General features: G+C 36.7%; 1 protein-coding gene across 1 annotated transcript in view; it reads right to left on the reverse strand.

Moving 5' to 3' along the window:
* The window catches only part of LOC140167738 (carboxypeptidase B-like), a 26183-nt gene extending 3027 nt beyond the window's left edge, over positions 1-23156 (reverse strand). The window contains exons 1-9 of the mRNA XM_072191033.1: positions 22654-23156; positions 21623-21707; positions 20730-20939; positions 18179-18277; positions 15856-15954; positions 15192-15293; positions 11868-11958; positions 6128-6209; positions 1185-1311 (exon numbers count right to left, since the gene is read on the reverse strand). Coding sequence (XP_072047134.1) covers positions 1185-1311; positions 6128-6209; positions 11868-11958; positions 15192-15293; positions 15856-15954; positions 18179-18277; positions 20730-20939; positions 21623-21707; positions 22654-23156 — 1398 coding nt within the window. The remainder of the gene's footprint in view (positions 1-1184; positions 1312-6127; positions 6210-11867; positions 11959-15191; positions 15294-15855; positions 15955-18178; positions 18278-20729; positions 20940-21622; positions 21708-22653) is intronic.
* Positions 23157-23178: the final 22 nt, after the last annotated feature.

The raw sequence follows: 23178 nt of genomic DNA on the forward strand, positions 1-23178 counted from the left end.
CGACATTTGACGTTATTACAACGTTTTTATCTCAGCCAAAACCCACAAAATAAAAGTTTTAAAAATATTTTTGTGTTTGCTGTGGTCGTGCTCCAGTAGGCACAGGTAGGTCACTTTATTCGAGTGCCCGGGTTTCAATACTGGCAAATGGTAACAGGAACATAAGCTCTGCGGTTTCTCTTGCCAGTATCATATTTAGCGTGTTGGTTCGTGGCGCTCAAAATGGCATTATGCTGTCAAATACTAATGACGACATTTAGGCCAAGCGAAACTATTTGTTACTATTTTACCAAAAGAAAAAACAAATTGCCAAAAGAAAATGTGCAAACGTCACCGAACACTTCAGGTTGTAAGCTATAAAATTGTCTTAAATCTTATCTTTAATACTTATCAAACATATCTAGAGGATATGAGCATGTACATTTGCATCGGTTAGAAAAAAGGACCGCCCCCCGGTCCCTCCCTGAAACGTAAGTGTGAAATTTTGACCTGTAAGAGCAACCTTTTATGTTTTATATGTGTGCTGTCACAGAGATGAAAACTTGGTGGTAGATATTAGTATTGAAACATTGTTTGTACAGGGCTTCCCAGAGAGAAAGCTCAGACAGTAGCGTAGCCAGCGGGGGTGGGGGAGGGTGGACAGAGTGCCCCCCCTGACAAAAAATGAAAGAAAAAAGTGCCCCTTTGACAAAAAATGAAAGAGAAAATCAGGAGAGCAAAAAAGAAAAAGGGCAAGGAGCCCCCTTTCTAGCAAAATTCAGGGCCAAAATAGTGTAAAATACAAATTTTTTCAGCTGGATAATGGGCGAAAATAATGTAAAATACAATTTTTTTTTCGCGCTACTCGCGCACATCATCCCAATAAGGCCTTTATCGGGAAGTTCGAAGACATACAGTCTCTATGTATTGTATGAAGCAAGTGCAATTTTGTTCGTCCGTGCCCCAAAATTTTTATTTTGCCCCCCCCTTGACCAATAAAGCTGGCCACGCCCCTGAGCTCAGGATATTACTTCTTTTCGAAAGAAACTCTAAGCCAGTACTTCCGACCGAACGACCCTCTTTGTTAAAGCCGTGAAAGGTCAAATAAACCTTTAATATTATTTAGTCAACCAACAAGCAGCTTAAAATGTGTATTGTTGGGAAAAGTTAAAGATATTCTACGAAATGAAGTTAGATGATACTACCTGGTCATTGTAATTAGCAGGTCTTGACGTGGTATATCCATAAGGTGTCATCCAGTATTGGCTGTAGGCGTGATAATCACTGTACATGGCAACACCACTTCCATCACCCAGTCCGCTTACGAAATCCCTAGAATAGAGCAGAGTAAATTGTCAGTAACAGACAGTAGCATTTAGGCTACACGATTGGTCTGAAAATCAGTTTGCTCTAGGTCCTACTAAAGATCGGAACGAAATTAATCCCACCGAAATTGTGATCATTCTTCATATGGGGATGTGCCAGTGCTGCGAGCAAAATTAGATATGCAAAGTATGTAATTTTGTATAATTATGTCCTTTTGAATAATGTAAAATTGCATACAACATGTACAAAGTACGGTATGTGGTTTTGCATAATTGACAGTACGTACTTTTGCAAAATAACATAATTATTTATCTTGCTGTAACTTTGAAAAAAAAATACATAATCACATAACACTGTGAGGTGTAAATATGCTGCATGTAGGAATCAACGAACTTCTTCTCTGCTTGTGTGTTGCTGTTGACGTGTCTGCAAAGGAGAATTCTCATAATTTTTTAAACATTTAGGATGTAATAAGGATTATTTCTGTGCAAGTGGCATCTACATACTATGTTACGTGTAGCAGATATGTTTTTTTGAAGATTTTTAAATGTTAATCGAAAATGACCCCTTAATGACCTTTGACCTCAATTATGTGAACACCCTATAGACACTGGATATAGCCAATGCATATCGTTATGAATTCGGTAAAGGTGACGATTCGAGCATTTTGAGCAAATTGAGTTACTGTATGCTTGTGATTATGTTTCAGGTGATCTTTCATTTCCACCAAAAATTAATGATAAATCTTACTTCCCGAAGTAGATATTGAAATTGTGATTTGGACGAATCGCGCCTAAGTGCGATTTATGAATTTGACCAAAAGACGAATCGTATACTTAGCTGTATAAATCAGGTTAATAAATTGTATAGTATAGCTGGAAACTCCGAATTTTCTATATCATAAGTCATATACTGTTATGTTTGATACCAATGGGTAGCTATAGGTATCTTCTATCCAGTGGTGCCAAAATAAGTACAAACATTCCCCACATGGTATCGATATGGCGTAATTATGTTAAAGCGCCGTCGCAAAATTGGGAAATTATACACAAAATATAGGCCAATATTGTTATATCTACTCTAAAACCCTTGATTTCAACCGGAGTTTTCACTAAATATTACGGGGATGACTAATTATAACTTATATACCAAGTTTAGAATCTATAGCCTTAGGACAACCAGCAAATCCCGAAATCAAGGATGAGTGCTATAGTTGCAGGTAGTTGAATGCGGATTCGTCCCCGTATGTATCTCTTTGCGCAGCGATTAACAGTTTTTGGATTTAGCAGAAAGCCGAATAGCTGTAAATACCTGTTTTTAGGGATATATCGATTGTTTCAGAAAATGCAAGTATTGTATATATTAATGCACATTCACTTCTATAATATACATTTCAAATGAGTGCTCACGAATGTTCTCATAATTTAGAAGGGTCGATGAAATTTTGACATTTGGGGTCATAAATATTTTTAATATGTTAGAAATGTCGTAAGGATGAATTCTGTGCAAGTGGCATCAACATATGTAAATAGATATGAATTTTTAAAGTTTTTTTTAATTTAACCGGAAATGACCCCTTAATGACCTTTGACCCCAATTCTGTGAACACCCTATAGACACTGGATATAGCCGATGTATATGTGCAAGTGACGTCATTGTGCTATGTAATTTATGGCAGAAAAAACATTTTGAAGATATTTTGTTTTATACCGGAAATTACCCCTTAATGACATTTGACCCCAAATCTGTATAGACATTGGATATAGCCGATAAATATGTGCAAGTGACGTCATCGTGCTATATAATTTGTGACATAAAAAGCATTTTCCTGGTATTTGGTTATATATCGGAAATGACACATTAATGATCTTTGAGCCCAAATCTGTGAACACCCTATTTACACGAACCATTTACACTGGATATAGCCGATGCAAATGTGCAAGTCATTGTATATAGGATTAAACATGTAAGAGAAAAAGCATTTTGAATTTTGTATCAAATATTTGTTGCCTGACGTAAGACAGAACACAGCGAATTTTGCAAATTCCCTTAACCGATGGACGCGGTCAGTTATACCGCATCCATCCAACCCTGGTATCTAAGGTATCATATTATACTCAAAAACTGATTTTATTATAAGAATGTTATATATGTAGTGCATGTACTCAACTTCACAGCCGGTTTCTCTGTCATGTGTGTTTGAGACTGCAGGCCACATGCCACATGCGTGTTAAGTCTACAACCATTATATTTCTCATTTTCAAGAATGCTAGTTAACAATATGCAGACTATTGTCTCATTTGTAAACAAAGGCCCACACAGTACGGCCCTGGTTTGGTAAAACTTGAAATTTGGATATTTTGAGATAAATCCATGTCTTGGGTAATGTGAGGGCGCTCTTTCCATTGGTGACATCTTCAAATCAACATTTGCTTCATTTTGATAGCAGAACCTATCTCGACACTTTTTTTGTCACTTTTCGTGTATTTAATGTGGTAAATCTCAAAGTTAGATAATTTTACCACATTAGCCAAGACCCCCCAGAGAGCGTAAGATAAACCCTAATGTATTTATGATAACACGGCAAAACAATCCCAAGATAGATCATTTGACCAAATTAATGAGTCTCGCTATATCTATTTTTGTTACGAGGTAATGTAAAACAATCTAACTTCCTAAAAATGTGTCATTTCAAAACTAATCAACCAAATTAGCCAAATTTTTGCAAATAAAAAGATTTTAATATTTTCTAACATATTAGATGTGTTTAATAATGTATTTTATTCAAAAAGAAAAAAACGTCAAGTGTTCTAACTTAAAAGCTCTTTTTCTTGAAACTGCGATTTTCAAGTTAGATCATTTAAGGGATCTAAAATGAGCGTTTATTGCGTTTCGACAGTATTTTTTGTGGGACATGAGAGCACCTCAGACCTATCGAATTACATTCTGAATACGAAGCATGTCTTTCTGATATCAAATAATTTTCATTTTTGAAAATCACAATATAATACAAATTTTATGACAAATTATAAAATTTGATATTTTTCAAATTTTGATATATAACAGTCCTCGAAGTAAATTATATAAATCTAATGATATATTCTTAAAGTGTATGTAGATAGGATAAAAAGACAACGGTCAATTGAATATTTTGACCTTTCCTATTATAGATATAAATTTTTTTCCCAAAAAGACCTATTTTTTTGGTGTTTTGGGAAAAAAATCCATATCTTCAATACAAAAGGTCAAAATTTTCAATTGATCGTCATACACTTTAAATATAAATAATCAGATTTATAAAGTTTACTTCAAGTACTTTAAAATATAAAAAATATCAATTTTTAGCGATTTGCCATAAAATGTGTATTAAATTGCGAATTTCAAAAAATCAAAATTATTTGATATCAGAATGACATTCTTCGTATTCAGAATGCAATTCGATATGTCTGATGTGCTCTAATGTCCCAAAATAAATATTGTCCAAACGTTCATACCCCAGCCCTTAACCAAATTAGGGCCGAGTATCGTTACCTTGCGTTTGCTTCATAATCGTTCACTATAATACCAGCTCATTGCAATATCGCACAAGTAAAACAGAAACATGTGTAGTGTGGATTTAACCAGAGAAGATCTGATCCTTTTAATTTTGAGCCGAACAAGTGAGGTAAAGCATAGAAAATAGGAATTTACTACTAGCACCCATGCATGTTACCCCCGCGGTTGTAATACGGTACGATCCTCGGGGTTTGTGTGTATGTGTATCCGCACGCCGTGTACGTACTGTGCTTACGTGTTCGTCTACTATTTCCATCCTAATAATAAAACGCCGGTTCCATCGTTTTAATCGAAATCTCGGATTTTGACAAAACTACAGCACCTAAGGTCTTGATTTTTGCAGAGTATCTTTATTGACTGAAGTACATTACAATCCTGTAAAAACCAGAATTAAACATTTTTTGAGGGCGTTCTCCTCAGCAAATGTTATAATATGGCTTTAATACATCACTTCTTGTTTCAGACATTTTTCTAAGCAAATTAATCAAAAAGAAATGCTTCTATTCTTGTTTGTTTTGATCAAAATAACTTAAGCTAAGATATTAACGATTTAATTTTCACACATTTTATACATATATATTTTTATGGTTTAGTGAGAAATCATACAGTCATTTATGAAATTTTATGCACAAACAAAAGGTGCATTTTTCTAAATTTTTTTTATGTATGCACTGACATGCGTAATATGCAGGCCCATCTCAGGAAAAAAAAGTAACACTTTTTCCTACCGAAACTATACTGGGCATATTATAATGCTTGGGTTAATAGGATCAAGAAAAGCCCACGGGCCACCTCGATATTTTTACCTGTAGCGTTGAGAATCATTTACATAGGGTTTTGGAGGCAAAATGCGATAATTGTGTGGAAATACAGAATGCTAGAACAAACTTTTTTTCTGGAAAGTGGACACCGTACGTTTTATGTTCCTACTGACTTCGATATTGAAATAATATCTTATAATTACGTTCTTTGATGATTTATGTTGGCATTGTCTTTTTAAAGACAGTTTTTGTTTTATGTGAATTTTTCTTCACGTATACTACCCACTGCTCAATGATCATCCCTCCCTTCCTGGGAGGCTAATGAACACCCGGATTGAATGCCTAGCTTTTGAAAATACCAATTATTGCAACAGGTGAAACCAATAACTTTGATTCAATACGTATTTGATTTCTGCACCAGAATCACGATCAAAATGCCTTCCATAAATGCAATAATTATGGGGTCAAATAACTCAAAAGTTAAGTTGAAGGTCATGCATGCGTACCTTATTGCAGCCGTCTCAGCTTGATCAAAGGCAGATCTACCACGAAAGATATCAGAACATGGACTTCCACTGGAACCACCGCCTGTATACATGAAAATGAAATTTCAGGTAAATAATGTCATGCGTTAGAAACATGATTTTGTTCTATACTGGCAAAAAACGAACCAGCGACGATTACTTCTACCCGACAAATCACTTATTTCCTGCCAAATTTCATTTAAATATGGGGTTTAAGGGGGTGTCATGTTACGTCGGATTGAACAGCGTCTTTTCCCGGGGGGTGGGGGCACTTCAATATGAAATTGATATAGGTGTAGGGCTGGCACTTTCGCACTAAGGGGCATTCGAGATCGGGGCATTTGAGAGCATGATATCTGGCATTCGGTGAGAGCAAATAGTAACAAATATGGGGTCATTGGGTGAGAACATGACCCTTTTTTTAAATGGAATCTTTGGATGAGAGGCGAAACAGCGCCTCAAAAACCTTGAAAATCGAATTTCTAGTTCTAAATGCTTCAAATTTCTTCTTTTTTTTTCAAAATAAGTAACATACTTTCTTTTTCTTACAAATCGAATAACAGGTTTTACATATATTTTCACCATAAAAAGTTCCGCAAAGTAATTCAAACCAATGCTAGTACCCCGTAATCTCTTTAGCAAACAAACACGATCTCCGAATTATTCATAAAACATTGAATTTAACAGATATCATGGGCAGCCAACCACGATTTATCAGCATTTAAAATATATGTTAATTAACAAAGATAAATAATATAGAGTACAAATGGCAATTAACTAGTAAACAAGCCTGAAATCTTAAAATGTTGCCACGTGATTTCCCGAACACATGATATGTCAACATGTGACCACTATTCAGATTTACCGTAAATATTTGGAGTATTGTTGCACGGCTTGCACAGACACTGTGCATTTCTTTACCTCCGTATATACGTCTAGCCCTCTTCTTTTGTTCCATTATCTATTGTATTTCTTTTGTTCAAAGTCTGGTCAACTGTCGATTATATCAAGTAATGTGGACAGGTCAAGATAATGTGGACAGGTCAAGATAATCTGGACAGGTCAAGATAATCTGGTCAGGTCAAGATATTCTTGGTCAGGTCAATACATTTTGAACAAGAGAAGTACATGTTCATATTTAGAAACACTGACCACATTATTTGACTTTTTGGACATTTCAACAAACTTAAAATGCATCAAAGTTTAATATATTTTACACGATCAGCATAAATTATTATGCAAGTTTATGCATATTAGGTTTAAATGAAGATGGTAAACAATACTTGTGTGTATTGAATGACACCAAAAACACCTTTATTGAATAATGCAAATTAGTTTGTATTATGTCTGTTGAAGCCTGTATAATTAGGACGAGGATGTCAATCTACCTTTGTCCCCCCTCTCCCAACTAACGCAGATTCCGACAAAGTAGGTAACAAAACAAGAGCCATGAGGTCTTACAAATTAAGTTCAACCAAGGATATTTTGCACCTAAAATGCAGTACATTACAGGCCACAAGACTAGATGTAGAAAAGCTCCAACAATCTGCGGCCTAACCCCAACCAAAACTAGAAGGCTATATATTTGTACACAAATACGGCTATACCCGCATGTTATCGGTGTACCCAAACTTACAGTCCTTATTATCTGAAGAAATTGAAAAAGTCGCCCAATTGGCCAGAAAACGTGTACAAAGTGAAAGTCCAAGTCACAAGCTTTAATTGAATGTAGGTTGCACTGTCGTAGCACTTAAAATAAAGAAATTGTAAAGTCCCCTCCCAGGGGAGTCGTCTCTCTTACTCTCCATAGGTTGCTGTTGTTAGTCTCTCTTACTCACAGTGAGGCTATGCAATATGATTAGGGGAAAACTATTCCAGAGGGAGTATGTAAATTAAATGGAACAGCCATTTCAGAGGGAGTATGTAAATTAAACGGAACAGCCTATTTTGTGGCCATTTCAGAGGGAGTATGTAAATTAAATGGAACAGCCTTAACGTTTATATATTGTTATAATTACGCTATTCTTCAAATACTACTTGCCTTTCACACCTTGCCTCTGTCACATATTTCCTTCATATTATTGACAGCAAGTCCTAATTTTGACTTTGCTATTGCAAAATGTCATTTCATATCAAATTAGTAGACTTTCTTTGAAAAAACATATCACTGGTGCCTGATGGGACTGGATTAAACTGGATCGTTTTCGGCTGGTTTGAGCCCAGATGTATTGGGGCGCGCTATACTCTCATTGAACAGCCAAAGTTCGCAAAACTAACAACGTTGTTATTTGCCAATATCAATTAACATGATCCGAGGGGTCGAACATGAATTATTCATAACGGATCGATAACTGGCCTCACTTTCTAGCTAGTAAACCAGCGGAATTTTTCATAGGTTTTGTGTTGCTAATAGAACAACCGTGAATTTAGTGTCACCCCTTGATAACATGCAGGGTATCTGTGGTTTCTTCTTCCCCATCTCCTTCTCCTTCCCCTATCAAACACATCATTCTGTCAAGGCTAGCGCTAAAACTACAAGGGCCCCAGGGCCCATATGTGGTAAACTTATGGGCCCTACCCCGTAGATGTGCCTTTTGCCCATCTCGGCCCCAGAGGTCAAATGTCACGGGCCCCAGGGGCCCAAATGTAAAAGCACAAACCATGCCGTTTCTCATCAGCAGCCTTAGGGCCGTGAGCTGGTACACTGATAGCCCCAGGGGTACTCTATAACTTCAAGTATACATGAGCCCCATATGTTATATATATGGACCCCAGGGCCCCAAATGTTAAAAATAATTGGCAGCAGATTGACAAGGCTAGCTCGAAAGCTACAAGGGCACTAGGGCTCATATGTGGCACATGTATAAACCCTAAATTGTAGATGTGCCTTTTGCCCATTTTGGCCCTAGATGTTCAAGGCTAGGGGCCCAAAGGCCCAAATGTTAAAAACAAAGGGCCAAATAAAGTAGCTACAGGGTTCAGATTTGGTACACTAATAGGTCTTAAGCATCACATTGTTATATGTATCTATGATCCCCATGTGTCACACAACATGGGCCCTAGGCCCCAAACGCTAAAAAAACAAGGGCCGGCCGTTACTCAGTAAATAAAGCAGCTACAATGCCCAGCTTGAGTCTACTGATATAACTAGAGAATTATACTTAAACATATGTACATGAGCATCATAAGTCAAAAATTATGGGCCCCAGGGCCCCACATGTAAAACAAAGGGCCGGCCGTTTCTCATCAATTAAAGTAGCTTTAGGGTTCAGAGTTTGTACACAGACTGCACCTGAGAATCACATTGTTTTATGTACACATGAGCCCCATATATCAAATAATATGGGCCCAGAGCCTCAAACGCTAAAACATAGGGCCGGCCATTACTCAGTAAATAAAGCAGCTACAGTGCCCAGCTTGAGTCTACTGATAACACTAGAGAATTATACGTCAACATATGTACATGGGCCTCATAAGTCAAATATTATGGGCCCCAGGGCCCCAAATGTTAAAACAAAGGGCCGACCGTTTCACATCAAATAAAGCAGCTTCCGGGCTCAGAATTTGTACACAGATAGCACCTAAGAATTATATTGTTACTAACACCCCCCCCCCCCCACACACACACACATAGGACTAAACAGGCAGATCCGTATATTATAATATAATTATTGAAAATACCAGCGTGAAGCGTTAAGGCTGTTCCAGTTAAATTACATATCCATTGGCTTTTCCATTTAATTTACATACTCCCTCTGAATTGGCCCCAAAATAAGCTGTTCCGTTAAATTTACATACTCCCTCTGAAATGGCTGTTCCATTTAATTTACATACTCCCTCTGCAATAGTTTAGCCCTAATCATATTTCATAGACTCACTGTGAATAAGAGATACTGACAACAGCAACCTATGGAGAGTAACAGAGATGCGTCCCCTGGGAGGGGACTTTTTACAATTTCTTTATTTTAAGTGCTACGAGAGTGCAATCAAAATTTAATTAAATTTAATTTAATGGACTTTCACTTTTTACACATTTCCGCCCAATTTGGCGACTTTTTATGATTTCTTTGTTTTAAGTCCTCAGCAAATAAGGACTGTAAGTTTGTGTACACCGATAACACGCGGGTATAGCCGTATTTGTGTACAAATATAAGGCCTTCTAATTTCATCTGGTATTGTCAGCGTTTTTCTGTTCTAAATATGCGAAAATTCCACCCGAAGTTAATAATTTCTCATGTAACAATCTGATCGTGCTATCCGTTGCAAACACCCCAAATATAGTCACAGGGTGAAACAAAAATCAGGGAAACAGTCATATACAGCAAAGAACCACATATGCAGTGCAAATGTTAATGTTTACATTCATGACATTTAATCCAAGACTGTAGCACTTTTGTGTATTTTTATATGTAGGGGAATGGTGGTAAAGTTCAGGTCCTGAAATGACCATACTGCAGTTACTGTCCGTTTTCCTATACACAATACACAGTGCTCTTTCCCATTGACGCGTGACCTTTACAAATAGCCCTACGTTGACAGTATGGGGATATGACTAGTTAACGTCGCTGTGTGAAAAATAACATGCCAATATTAAAAGTACTCTTCTAAAGTTCTAGAAAATATAGTTTTTTAACATGTCCTAAATTTTTAGCTAATTTAGATGTTTAAAAATATTCGTACTTTGGTGTTTTAGTTAATGTTATAGGCAATAGTACATTGCCTAGTTAACGTCGCTGTGTGAAAAATAACCGGCCAATATTAAAAGTACTCTTCTAAAATTCTAGACAGTATAGTTTTGTAACATGTCCTAAATTTTTAGCTAATTTAGGTGTTTGGAGAGGGTCGTACTTTTGTGTTTTAGGAAGGACATGTAAACGACAGATAACACCAAAAATATGAAGAAATTATTTCCAAACCGTGTTAAGTCAAAAATCATTATGTTGCTCATTTTCAAGAATGCTGGTTTACAAAAGCACGCCATTGTCTGATTTCGTGCACAAAGCCACACATAACATTGTTTCCTTTCGTTTCCTTTATAATCGGTTACCCAACTGAAGCTATGAATACCAGCTTTATTGCGATATCGCACATGAAAACAGTCACTTGTGCACAACCAGAGAAGATCCGATTTAATCAGTTGAGCTGTTTCAATGAGTGTTATCTTGGTTGAATAGCTTTTAATGGGGTTAAGTCCTGCAAAGGTCGAGATGAATTCTACTGTAGACATGACTGCATCATGCACAGTAAGGTACCATGTTTAGTAGGTACCTACAGTACTATCGATGCATTCATAGGTTATAGAGCCATCGGCCCCGATAGTGCTATATGGGATCAAACTACACGGGTGACTAAGCAACAGGAACCACGAAAATATAAGGGCTCATGAAGCTCACCACTTTGTAATGACACATTCAAGGAAAATTTGCGATTTCTTTTGTTTATACAGTAAGGGTTTCGGTCCAGTTTAGGGTCAGTGTTACCAGTTTCCGTGCAATTTGGCGTCAAAAAATGGTTTCACCCACGTGTAATTTTCCTGCGCAATAGCAAATGGCCGTGCCGTGATCTGTTCTAGGCCTATATGTCTGCTACATTTGCCAATCAAGAGTATCTCGATTGCTTAAAACAATGCTCCACAAAATATAGCTAAATGTATTCGATGCATTTGGGCAATGTTGTTTTATAATTATGTTACCAACTACAGTGTCAATTAAATTAAACTTACCGCCCCAACCAGTTGCAAAGTTTCTGTTGGGATCAGTTCCAACGCAGTTTGAACCTGTGTTTGGTTTGCGTGTTTTCCTCCACATACGGTCCTAAGTTATGCAAACAGTTTGATTGTTTAATACATCGCGGACTTACGTTTTTGTGCACAGTTTATCCCTTACATACACTATGTCTTTAACAATTATTGTAGCCCATCAACCATGTGGTTAAGAGGCTAGGAAATAATTCCTAATGTCTCATACCCAGGTTTGTATCCCTTTATCTAGTCCTGCCCCATATGACAAACACTTTTTAGCACATCTTATCTTGTATTGAGACAATGGCAGCCAGAACTAGTTTTTTGCATTTTTTCTAAGCATGTTTACTATTGGATTGAGCCATCACATGATTATAATAGGCTTTATTGATTGGTGGGTAAGGTCAATGCTATTGTTTATTTTATGATAAGGAAAAGCATATTACTGCATATATGAAAAATACACTGCTATTTTGATACAGGCGATTTATTCAATTACTTCCAACTGACAAAATTTAGTTTCTGTTATCTGCCCGGTAATGTTTGCTTATCTTAATTGGAACCCCTAATAATTATTGGGCCAAGGTTATTATCTGCATGGTATATTACTTGAATTTCAATAGACCTATGATAGTGATATTGATTTGAATATTTGTATTTCAATGAGTTTTTTGCTTCAAAGCACTAATTTATTGTAAGATCATTACAGAGTAGGTTAGATATGAAAATGGAAAGTTAGAACAAATTACTATACACCTGATCCGTGAACTGTGTCTTTTGAAAGACCCTTCTTGTTATTCTTTTCGTTAACTTCACATGCTTAATTAACAGTTGTAATTCATTGGCGTAATCGATTTAAAAATGTATATTGAAAATTCCATAGGAAAATTGCACAAAAGCGGATTGTGTCCCCAATCACATACTCAGCCCAGTGCCTCCCAATCATGGTCGGTGTCCACCCAATATAGGATGATGCACGCTACGCCACTGATTATTATACATGTATGTCTCAAATAATTCTAAAGTGTAGAAATATTGAATGTCTAGCAGCGGGATTGTTGCACGTGGTAAAACATGGATTATATCTGGAGGCAAGTAAAACAAGGGGCTGTCATTTTTTCGGAAGGGTGCTCGCGCATGAATATACTGAGGGTCATAGAATTTTTAGACAAAAAATAGTGGGGGTATAATTTTTAACATCCAAAATAAGGGAGTTATAGAATTATTAAAGGCTGGTGACTCAAAAGTTTCGCGTGCTGTTCGCGCTTTCTTTAACTTGACCATCAAAATGTGCAAACAATCTTTAATTATATAATGCAATTTTTTTTGCTCGCTCCGCGCGTCTTCTTCAGGGTCAATGTTCATATTATGGGTCCTGTTCATATCTCGAAATGCCAAGGAGGTATGACCCCGAGTGGTGTCAAATGAAAGAAAAAAAAGGAAATAGAATAGAATAAAATATAATATAATTTTACGACCGGTGTGACACTTCTCATTAGACCTGGGTCAATCTAGTAATCTTTATTAATCAAAATGGAGGTTACAACACAGCTTTATTGTATACTTCCGTTCCTTTTATTAAAATTATGGTGTCCATGACAAAAAAAACACGTGTGAATGAATTTTGGCAAAAGTCGAGAAATAAGCATCGGAATCAATAAAATGTAAAAAAGTAGCGCGTTTGATTCGGTTGACTGGTTGCGAAGAAATGAGCGATTACATAATGCACGCATCAATGCAATTCACTCCAAGTTTGATCAAGGGCGCTTTTTCATACTCGCTCACTCCTTCCTTAAGTTTGTGTATCTCATTAATTTTAGTCCACTTATCTATTTTATAATTTTATAACTTTTGATTTGCCTTCACATTGATAAACTGTAATTCAACTATAAGAACCTTAACATGAATTCCTGAAATTGGTAACAGCTTTAATTCTTCATACAATATGTTAAACTTTTCAAAAAACCAAGAAAGACATAATTAAGTGATGATGTAGCTTCTAGGTTTTGATACTGTGCAATATTATGTTTAACGATTTAAGGTTTTGATTAAACGTCTGTATTGACATGTATTTATTTATATATAACAATATTTTAAGCAACATTTTGTCTGAGAAATTTATGACTTCTGTAATTGAAGACCTGAGCGCAAGAAGACCGTAAGTCCACTTGGCCCCTCAACATGTATACAATAAAGTTGCGTATAGTTGCTTAGGGTTTTATAATGTTTAATATATGTTCCAGGGTGGAAACATCATGAAAGGTTGTGAAAGATTTGCTTTGGCCCCTGAACTTGTAAAAACATCTTGTACCAAACTATATACGAAACTATACGCAACTTTAGTGTATATATGTTGCGCTCAGGTCTTCAATTGGAAGCTTCACAGCTTTAGTTCTTTATGTTGTGAAATATGTTATATATTAACTTTACAAAGAACATTTGAGCCAAGTGCTTACAGCCTTACGTGTGGTGTTTGATATCATGCAACATTATGTTGAAGTTTAAAAAGATTTAAATTGTTTAATACCATCGAACATATTCATCAGGTTTGTAGATACATAGATAACCAATATCATATAACAAAACCAAATTTTACTCACTATTTATTTTTGGCAGACGGGGCATATTGATGGGTTTTTTTTCTCGGACCGGAAAGTACCCCTTATTGACCTTTTACCCCAAATATAACATTTTAGGATGCAGAATTGGCACTCTGTGGTCGGGATTCGTCCAACCGGAAGAAGTGATCATCACTCAATATTCTGATGATGATTTACGTCTATGAAAAGCGAAACCATCAAACTAGTGAGTAAATTTGGTTTTGTTATATGAGATAATGTTTATCTGTTCAATACCATTTCTTGGAAATATCCTAAAAACATTAATGTGTGAGAAATCATTAATTTGTCAGCCAGCTGGAATTTTTATGCAATAATTATTTATGCATTAACATAAACGAAAAAAGCTTTCATTTTTAATATCGTGCCTTAAATGTTATGCAAGAAACATGTTGTTTAAGATGGACGTGACCAAACCACCAGTCAAGTCTCTGCGCCGTCTGATGAAGACCCGGTGAACGGGTCGCAACCTACTTAAAAAGATGAGCTACACATTGTTTTTAAACTTTTGAATTCTGATGCATATTTCTCAAATTATACTCAAATTCATTTTGGGACACCCTGCATAATTATACTGGTATGCACTTTTTTTCTTTAATTTTAATTTTAATCATAGATACTAAAAATAGTATCTATGTTTTAATTTAATTATTCATACACGCATTTATTATTTAGCAATCATACTCACGTTTGACCATGTATACGCATAACCGTCGGGGTTCATTACAGGAATGATATAAAAGTCGAACTTATTGAGCATATCTGTAGCACCAGCACGCCCCTCGACAAGCTGAAATTAACAATAAAATATCAAACTATATAGTACACAATGCGAACACCACATAAAGCGCCGCTGTGTATCGGAATCAGTTCGCATCCTCCAGTGCACGTCAATATCTGTATTTAGATTGTGAATATCCAAACAACTCCAGGACGGATTGGAGCAGTCAGGGTTTATCCCCTACCTTTTTCGAAACTGACTGCGATATATATGTGTAGGTATGGTTATCTGTTCACGAGACTGATGTAGTAACACCCCCTCCGAAGGACGGAGTATTTTCGTTGTTCATTTACCCCAATCTAAATGGGGAGAGTGGAAATCTGAATTTAATCTAAAGATGTTGCAATTGTTTTTTGTCATTGTCCAGGGTGGTCCTAAAACAAATTTACCCAATTTGAAAGCTTAGTTTCTCGAAGTTGAAATGCATGTTTTAAGTTGTTATTGCATATTCCGAGAGACCGTCTTCATAACAGTAAAATTGTGGCGCCAGTTTTAAGTCAAATGATCAAGATTAAGCCTATTGGCCGCTATTTATTACAATAAATAGCATACATTAAAAAACCCCACTTACATATCTTGCCATGTACATAACAGTTGCTGGGGTGATCCATTCACGAGCATGTATACCTCCATGGAATACGACAGCTCGCTTGCTACCTCCAGATGAAATCTAAAAGAAAGGCAGATTAATTTCTTTAAACAGATAACACCGATATGTGACATGATCAAGGGGAATGAGTCGGATGTCGCTAATATTGTTTTGAGATATAAGCAAAAAGCAGTGTTCCAATTCTTTTGTTGTTTTATATTGTTTTCAGCCATTGATAAATTGCTCGTAACTCGGTAACCAGATGTCCGATTTTGATAGGAATTGCCTCAAAATGTAGCATTCGAAAACTGCAAGAAATTGATATAATAAACTTTTAATTGATAATTGCCGACATGTGACTCATTCCCCTTGATCAATGATCATATCACATATGTTACGTACCACTAATTAGAGCTGGACGATACTTGAAAATCACTGAAAAATACCAAGCTAAAACTGGTCAAATTTCAGAGGAACATGCAGAAATAAAATCTTTCTATCAATATTTTACAGTTCTGATGAAAAGTTCCCCAAATTTAATCCGCTGGACGTCGATTTTGCCATACTGACGTGTTACTCTCAGGTCACAAAAAGAGAGCCCACAGTACAGGGTGTTATGGGTTTGGGACTTAAACCTGAAATGATATAAAATTGATTGGTTCCATTTTTACTATGCCCATGTGGTTCCCACGAGGGTCGAAGGTCACAGTGATGGAAAAACTTAAAAAATTGTCATATCTTTCTACGGTGTTTAGTTCAGGAGTTATAGTCAAATATGTCAAATGTCAAAAATTTTATACACAGAGGTCAAAATTAAAAAATGGTCCTATTTCATCGAAACTGGTCTCAAATTACTCCCCCTAACATACTTAATTCACAATTTAAGTGCATTTTTGTATGGTCATGTCCCCCCTTCAGAGTTCATGCAGCCAAAGTCCAATAGAAATATGTACAAGCATAACATTTGACCCATAATTTTATCCGATTCTGAGGCTATAAATTTCTCAAATAAATTATTTTCCTATTTGGTGTACCGAGAGGAGTAATTTAAGACAAATTTCGATTGAATCTGTGCATTTTGAAAATTTGGCTTCCGTGCATGAGATATTTGACATTTGACTTTATTTACTCTATAACACCTTAACTAAGCAGCCTAGTGCAATATCACAGTTGACTTTAATTTAAATTCCTAGTAATGAGAGGAACAATTTGAGGTATATTACAGCATGATCGAGCATATTATTAACTTTTGGCACCCAATATGACCAGCGACACCTCATGGGAAGTATAGGGGGCATAGAAAAAATGGAACCAGCTTTATCATTTGAGGTGTAAAGATGCCAAAAACATTGGTTCCACTAATCTAGGAAAACTAGATGCTAACTCAGAAATCATAAAATAGCGCCCCGTACTAGCACTGTAAAATAGTGGTCTTTGCACTTCTGGTCATCATAATTATGTTGAAATTGTGGTCATTGGGGATTTATCTTTCTACTCTTAATTGATAATAATGTATTTTCGCTGTCCAGAGTTCCATGTATGCTAAATCGTGCTTGAAATTACCCATTTTGAATTTCCATTGAAAAATGTGTAACAGAAATAGAAAATTAGTGGTATTTAACCTGTAGAAAACCTTACTGCGACATTCAAACAAGTGTTACATGACACATAATAATATGAATATTAACAATATCATATTTCATGCAAAACACCGATACATACTTAGTGCAAGAACTAATATAACTTGTATTAGCCTTTTCGAAGTATGGCGTACACAAAAAGAGGGCAGTCTTCAATGTGGGTAAAACCCGGCAAATTCAAAAGACTTTATCCAATTCGTGCAGCTTCCTATTATGTCCGCAATATCTTAAAAAGGCTAATTGCTTTTAATTTCTTCTATCTTGTGTTTATCTCCGCGATTGCTGTAGATGGCCAATTCACCGTAGAAGTGATGATGTAACATGATTAAGTACCGTAGCAATAGGTGAATACAATTTTTGATTATATCCCCCTGCACTACAACGTTCATGCGGTACCTATGCATTGAACCATTGATGTCAAAGAACAGGGATAAAGACCTGGGGTCGTAATTATATAAAATACTCAGTATCTTTGAAAATTGCGGTATTGTATTCAATCTATGATTGAAGACATACACATGCGATGAGTGCAACCTGCTTGTAGTGCAGGGCAATATATTCAAAAATTATCATAATTACCTTGTCTGTCAGGCCTCTCGATCTGGCGCCGACATTCTCACTCGAAATATACAAAGGTTATACTAAAGTGGATTGAATCCACTTACCTTAATGTAACGAATGCTTCGGCCTTCGTAAGATGTTCCCAAAACGCCTGCAGTTGCCAAACTACTTGATGCCGCGGTGTCTTGTACCCACTGTTCAATCTGAAGCAAATCATCAGGTTGTGAGACTAGGTTATTTGAGCAGTTCGGTTTTTTTAAGAACATGGCTTTGTAGATTAATAATGTACTATTGTACATATAGATAACCCATTGTGATTTGTAATGGTACTAAAATGCTCCTTTTGGATAATGGGGTCTTCTGGGATGCAACCGGAACAGAGTGGGACAATCAAGTAAATTGACTTTTTCGAAAGACATTTGTAAACTACAGGCATAGGCATGTTTTTCTGTAAAAGGGATCGACAGCTTAACGTTCACTTCCATTCCAAGGAGATTGTTGTCCAGCCGAAATGTCTCCATCGTGTCATCTGACGATCGCCTTTAGGCGTGAAACTCAAAGTAACGACTTCTATTCCTGAAGTTCTAAACTTTGAATTTTTATACGCTGTCCCTTTTTGGGATTGAGCATCATTGTTTCCGGATGTTAATATAATGTCATAATCACGTTATCTCGACGTATAAAGCACGTGGTTAAAACGTGGTTTAAAACTAATGAACTGACTCAGATATAACGTCAACTACGGACGTCGTAAGTACGCAAATTTATGACGTTGTTTCGACGTTCGTACCCGATACAACGTAATCTACGGACGTCGTAGTTACGTTAATTTATGAACTCGTATTCGTGTTGTGATTTTCGAAGGTTGATATAACGAAGGTTGATATAACGTCATAATGATGTTACATTAATGCTCGAGAATAACGTTGGCACTACACGAATACGAGTTCACAGATTTACGTACTTACAACGTCCATATATTACGTTTTTACGACTTTATAGAACTTTTAGACAACGTTGTAACAACGAAAAATTGTTAGCTGGGGAGAACGGAACGCATTAATGGTTCAAATGCTCCATTGGTTTAAAGACGTTACCCTGGGGATGTTAAATGCAGACCTTTAATGTCAATACCAAGCAAATTGCCACTGCCTGTGATTGAGGTTGTGGTCTCTTGCAACAGACGCAAAGTACTCTTACTAATGCTCCTAACTAATCCTTATTACGCTGATATAATGACAAAGGTCTTCTTCTTTTGCTGTGGTTTCCGGGCAGACTGGGCCGAATACCGGATGTCTCGCAACAGAGCCTAACAGACTCGCGGTCAGCAAGTAGCTATTTGTTCGTGACTTGGTCACCCTTTTATTCGCTGATATTAAAGGGAAGCTACACCAGAATTTATGTGAAATACCGTAAAACCCCGTCTACAAGCATATAGAGTGCTTCTGATGAAAGCTACACTAATCCAGGCGCCAATATGGAGTTTGAGCAAATAAATTACGGATCTAAGCATATACAAACAAGTATTATTTTAAGAACAATCTATTGTATTTGTATATTTACGGTTGCTTCGAATTAATTTAGCTTTCATAAAAAACACCAAATATAGACGGGGTTTTACGGTAATGGTATTTTTGTCACTTTAGGTTTTTTCTAAATTACAAATTTTGATTAATTAAACATTTTGATAAACATCTGGTAACAATGGAAACGACCCGTTTTCGTAAATTTCCCCCAAAGTGCACCGTAGCGTAACAGTACAATTTTTTTTTTAATTCCCCCTGAAAAATGTAAGAAAAAAATACCAATTAACAACTGAGAAAAATGTCCCGTAACGACATCATGAGAAAATCCAACATGGCTGCCGTTACCATGGCAATCGTTATAACGAGGATCATTTTTTTTGGTTGGAATCGCTAAGTTTGATCAACACACACATTTCGTCGGCCGTATCACATATTGACGTATTCGACATTTTTAACGTTTTTGAGAAAAATGGCATATTAGTTTGTTATGTTCTACTCTATATATTCACCAAAAACCATGCCTCAAAATGGCTTAATTAGTAAGAAATTAATTAATTTAATTATGTTGTATTTCCATAACCTTGAAATGTGTATAATCACGTAACGATCACCTATACTGCGCAAGCCCAGTATGTCGTATCTGCAATTTGAAGAATTTGCCGTTTCAAATAGTATTTGCGCGACTTTGTCATTACACGGTAAAATTGCTGTTTTGTGCTTTTCACATACTGACGTATTTGCACGACGTATTTTATTTAATATTGATTTTGGCAGAATAAGTTAGGCTCTGATAGTGATAAGTGAATTACATTGAAAATATGGTATATTTGCATTATTTTAAACCAGGATTTAATCGACAATAATGTTGTAATCAAGATTATGCAGTAAATGAAAATCGCTAAATTTTCAAATTCGATTTTCTCGAAATGCGTATTTTGCAAATACGTCAGTATGTGAAGCGGCTGACGATTCCCTCCAATTCAAATCAAATGCTTTAGAATATCATTTTTTTTTTCAGTGCAGCTTCCCCTTAATGCCTAATCAGCTCAAAGAACTATTTCAATCATATCTCACTCATATCATGAGATATACAATTTATTTAGATTGGTTTTTAAAATATTTTACTTACATCTGCTATTGTGTTGTAATTATTGTAGTCAAAAGCCAGAGGGTTCAGATTTGCCTCCACTTCTTCGCTGTCCTTTTGGACATCCTCTACCATGGTACTAAGGCGAATGCCTCGACGACCAAGTAGGCGAACTACATCCTCACGGAGAGTTGGTGATACCATGATGTCAACTGGTCTGTCAACGTATGTTGGTCCCTTCCAGAAACTCAACTATGACGTGAAAAACAAAATGACGGGGCATAAATATTTCAAATCGGCGTTCAGATTAATCAGATTTTGATAGGAGTATTTAAATTGATCCTCTAGAGCATTTTTAAAGGCGTTGCGTGAGTCAAGTTAATTAATTGGGATAAGGTTTAGGGGGTTAATTGGGTCTGACTGAACTAGGTCTGACTGGACGATTATGTGGTAATTAAAATTTGGATAGTTTGCTTCTGGCTTTTAAAAGGTAAATGGAGAGACTATACTAAAGAGCTGTTGCCGGGAAGCAGAGAAGCGTTAGAAAATACCAGATTGAAGGACACATTTCCCCCTCCCCTCATCTCCCTCTCCTCGTTCCCCCACTCACCTCTAGTGTGCTACACATGTATAATCAGATTTGCTCCCCAAAATAAAAAGGCAGTCACATACTAGCAGATAATGCATGTTACTGCTTACAATATGTAAATAATTATCTTCAAAATAAACATTTTAACAACCAGTATCTGTTACATTGTTAACTTTAAAATCGTGCATTTTAGCTTTGGGGAGCACTGCTTCAAATGCAAATTTCGAGAGTAAGAAGTCCGATTCATTCTTTGTAATATATTTGCCCATTTATTTGCACATGTTGCAATTTACATAATAGGAAAGCAGAATTATTTAAACAATTGTGTTCTTTTCAATCAACTTACTTGTTCCCCGAGAAGAGAACTCTCCAAATTTCTGAGCATGTTCAACTCATTCTCCGTTTTTGGAGTGACGCGAAGAACTTGGTACCTGATTAGGAAAAGAACAAAAAGAGACAAAATGTATACGCAGATGTAATTACGACAACTTGAACAACAGTGACCACTTACCTAATATTTGACTGCTTCAGACAATGACACTTATGATGGCACTGCAATGGCGTAGCTATATGGGTTTGAAGGTGCCGGGCTGCGCCGATATTACGCGACCCGTCGGTACATTTCCCTTAAAGTACTTTGATTGATGTTTAAAACACAATTTTCTTCAAAACATAATTTTTCACCAGGTTCGCCGTCGAAAATTTTTTCCTCTACAGCACAGGAAGGATGGAAATTTATTTCCCGCATTTACGGCCCTTGCCTACTATAGGCTACTTGTGGGTGGAGATAAGTTGAAGTGACCGCTACAATGTTGAATTACAGTACAAAACAATGATTCGTTGAAATTAATTTTTGACACGAATGAGAATTTTTTTTAATCATCAGTTGTTTCAAAATGAGAAAATAACTAAAGGAGGAAAAATCTGGTCTCCATGCATACAGTTGACCAAAAGGGTGAACATTTACATGTAAGTGGGTGGGCTGAAGCATCTTGCATCTCGATCTAAACTGATGGATTTCTTAAAGGCGTAACAATCATAATATGGCCATAACTCTTAAAAGAGTTCAGAGGTTGGGATGCCTATTGCCTACATAGAATCGATTAATCCAATCGATCTCTGATGGTCATTTCGTCTTTCACTCCCGTCTTTATTCAAGAGAGCTGTTGCTCTGGATCGTTGCAAATGGTTTAGTCTACCATTTACAAGTAAATTTCATCTATTCTTGACAACGAGTGACCTACAATGAATAAACAGTTTAAGAGTATAGGCATACTAGGTATTGTTGGTCGAAGCAGCCAAAAATTGATTTACATTATCTAGTCTTCTTCTTTCGTGTCCTTACATCAAACTGTACTTATCCACTGAGAAACACACTTTTGTGCCCGTTGAGAAAATTGCGCCAGATCGTCTGTCGTCACAGGATCTTCCAAAAGCGGGCATTCCAGCAGATGCTGCATCGTCTGTGGCTCTTGTCCACAATCACACATGGTCGGGCCACTGGTGTATCCCCATTTGTGAAGGGTATCCTTGCAACGTCCAACACCGGTTCGGAGGCGGTTAAGGCATCTCCAGTTTGCCCAGACTTCGTTTGCTCCTGGAGGTAGTGATTCTGTGGGTTGAATCCCCATCTCAGTGGTGACTGCTTCAGATGAAAGCCTTTCTTTCCACATCTGGGTGCGAGCCTCTGATGATGTTGTTTGCAGAGGGAGGATACTTGTGATGAAGCTTTTCCTTGACTTCAGCCGTCTGGTTGGTGGTGTGTGGTTGAAGAGGGGGTGTCTTACGTCCGTGGTCTGTTTACGGCGTTCCTCTTTGCTTGCCACAGCTCTCCGGATGTCAGGTAGTGCGATACCTGCCAAGAGGTAGACCTTGTCCATGTTGGTAGGCCTTAGACATCCT

This window comes from Amphiura filiformis, chromosome 13, assembly GCF_039555335.1.
Source record: "Amphiura filiformis chromosome 13, Afil_fr2py, whole genome shotgun sequence".
NCBI classification, from domain to species: Eukaryota; Metazoa; Echinodermata; class Ophiuroidea; order Amphilepidida; family Amphiuridae; genus Amphiura; species Amphiura filiformis.